Source organism: Macadamia integrifolia, chromosome 5 (genome assembly GCF_013358625.1).
Source record: "Macadamia integrifolia cultivar HAES 741 chromosome 5, SCU_Mint_v3, whole genome shotgun sequence".
Lineage (NCBI taxonomy): Eukaryota > Viridiplantae > Streptophyta > Magnoliopsida > Proteales > Proteaceae > Macadamia > Macadamia integrifolia.
Window position 1 is genome coordinate 15,623,444 of NC_056561.1, and position 2,493 is coordinate 15,625,936.

The 2,493-nt window shown below is 42.5% G+C and overlaps 1 protein-coding gene across 1 annotated transcript; it reads left to right on the top strand.

The window, feature by feature from the left end:
• Window positions 1-921: 921 nt before the first annotated feature.
• LOC122078518 (probable galacturonosyltransferase-like 3) lies at window positions 922-2,284 on the top strand. The gene has a single exon (XM_042644533.1). The coding sequence runs from the start codon at window positions 1,056-1,058 to the stop codon at window positions 2,139-2,141; it is 1,086 nt and encodes a 361-aa protein (XP_042500467.1). The 5' UTR covers window positions 922-1,055; the 3' UTR covers window positions 2,142-2,284.
• Window positions 2,285-2,493: the final 209 nt, after the last annotated feature.

Consider the following 2,493-nt stretch of genomic DNA (forward strand, 5'->3'; position numbering starts at 1 on the left):
CCCTAGAAGATCTACCAAATTGGAACTCACTATTATCATCATTTCTCAACTATATATACAGAGGTAAACCCCTTCAAAGGGTTTGATATTTTTTTATTCTTATTAAAAATATTGTTTGCAAAGAGATCTAACTTAGGTATCGAAAAGTCTCTCATCGAACGAATCTGATGTTCATTCTCTTGTATTTGTTTCTTTGTGCAAAACATGAAAAACACAATTTCTTAACGCAATACTATAAATTTTTTTTTCTTTAAATACAATATTTACCCTTTAGATAACACGTCACAATAGAATAATCTTACAATATTGCACCAAGATCCACCCACCGAAAAATCCTTTTCCACAGTCATTAAGAAATTATCTGTTTCTACTTTTCAACCCCAAAAAAAATAAAAAATTAAATTAAATTAAATTTACTTACACGTAAATGGTGAATGCAACTGTCAGATTTGTTGGATGAGGCAGTCTTAAAAGGAATCATTCTCACTTCTCAGCATCGATCCCCATCCCAAGGGAAGTTCGCTTTAATTACTCCTACTTACTTTCGCAACCCTTTAACCAGACTCACAGACACATCTCCTTAATTTATTGCGCAACTATGCCAACTACAACCCTACAACCCAACCCAGGTTACCCGGCCAGCACTGGCAGACCACAGCAGTACCCCAACTACCCTTTACTTATTCCTGGCCCACCACACTATATCAATATCAACCGTCCATTTTTCAACTGATCCTTATTCGCCGGTTTATATTCTCAAGCTACTACTCAGTCTCATAGTGGCGATCCCATAAAAAAAAAAAAAAAACAACTCAAAGACAAGGACCGCGTCAATTAGGACGCGTCAAAGCGATCTCTCTCTCTCTCTCTCTCTCTCTCTCTCTCTCTCTCTCTCACCTTCTCACACTACCCCGTGAGCCCCACCTTTGCTTCCTAATTACAATTCTCACTTACTTTCTCACTCTAACACAGACGACACACACTATTTCCATTTGGGTTTCTCATTTTCTCTGGTCTTATCCCTTCCAATTTGCAGCTTCCGCTGCCCACCTACCATGAATCCAGCCTCTCCATTCCATCTCTTGCTTTTCCTCTCCACCATAATCAGCGCCGCCGCCTCCTCCTCCTCCGCCACGACCACCAGATGGCCGTCAACGGCGACTTTGTCCCGGGAACTTCCAGCATTCAGAGAAGCCCCAGCTTTCAGAAACGGCATTGGATGTCCAAAGGTACTCTGGTCATCTCTAAACAAACGATCTCTCCACATTCACAACCCATCAATCATCCACATCGCCATGACCCTCGACACAACCTACCTTAGAGGCTCCGTCGCTGGAATCCTCTCAATCCTCCGCCACTCTTCCTGCCCAGAAAACATAGTCTTCCATTTCCTCGCTTCCCACCGCCGCTCAGAACTCCGTCACGCCATCTTCACCACTTTCCCTTACCTCACCTTCCACCTTTACCACTTCGATACCAATTTAGTCAAAGGCAAGATCTCATCTTCGATCCGTAGAGCATTGGATCAACCCTTAAACTACGCTAGAATCTACTTAGCCGATCTCCTCCATTCAGGTGTTCGTCGGATCATCTACTTCGATTCCGATCTAATCGTCGTCGATGACGTGTCGAAGCTTTGGGAAATCGATTTGGGTACCCACGTTTTAGGCGCTCCGGAATATTGCCACGCTAACTTGACCCATTATTTTACTGACAAGTTCTGGTCTGATCCGCTTTTCTCGAGGGCATTTCAGGGCCGTAAACCTTGTTATTTTAACACAGGTGTCATGGTTATAGACGTGTGGAGATGGAGACAAGGGAGGTTTACAGAGAAGCTAGAATCATGGATGACGATACAGAAGAAGCATAGGATATATGAACTGGGTTCATTACCTCCGTTCTTGTTGGTTTTTGGTGGAGATGTGAAAGGGGTTGGACACAGGTGGAATCAACACGGGCTTGGTGGTGATAATCTGGAAGGGCTTTGCAGGAATCTTCATCCTGGACCGGTTAGTTTACTACACTGGAGTGGGAAAGGAAAACCATGGTTGAGATTGGATTCTAGACATCCTTGTCCATTGGATAGCTTATGGGCACCGTACGATCTGTATCGCCACTCATCTCTATTGTCTGATAGCTAGTTAATCTAATGATTCATGATTCTTCTCTATTTTGTAAATTAAAAGATCAGATTTTTTTTCTTAAACTTCATTTTTGTGTATATAAGGACTTGTTTGGTTAAGCATTAGCTGGACAGTTACTATTCACTACTGTTTTGACTTTATAGATTGTCCACAACCATTTATTGAGCCGAATCTACCTTATGTGGAATTCTGAATTGAGGTCTCGTTTGGTTAGACTTTAAAAAATGCATCAACTGTTTTCTTGAGCTAGGAACAGTTAAGAATTAAATCGGGCCCGCCAGGTAGTCAGGTTGGAGGGTGCATTAATTAAACAATGCGGTGGAAATAAAGCTCCCTGTCCCGCGGCCCC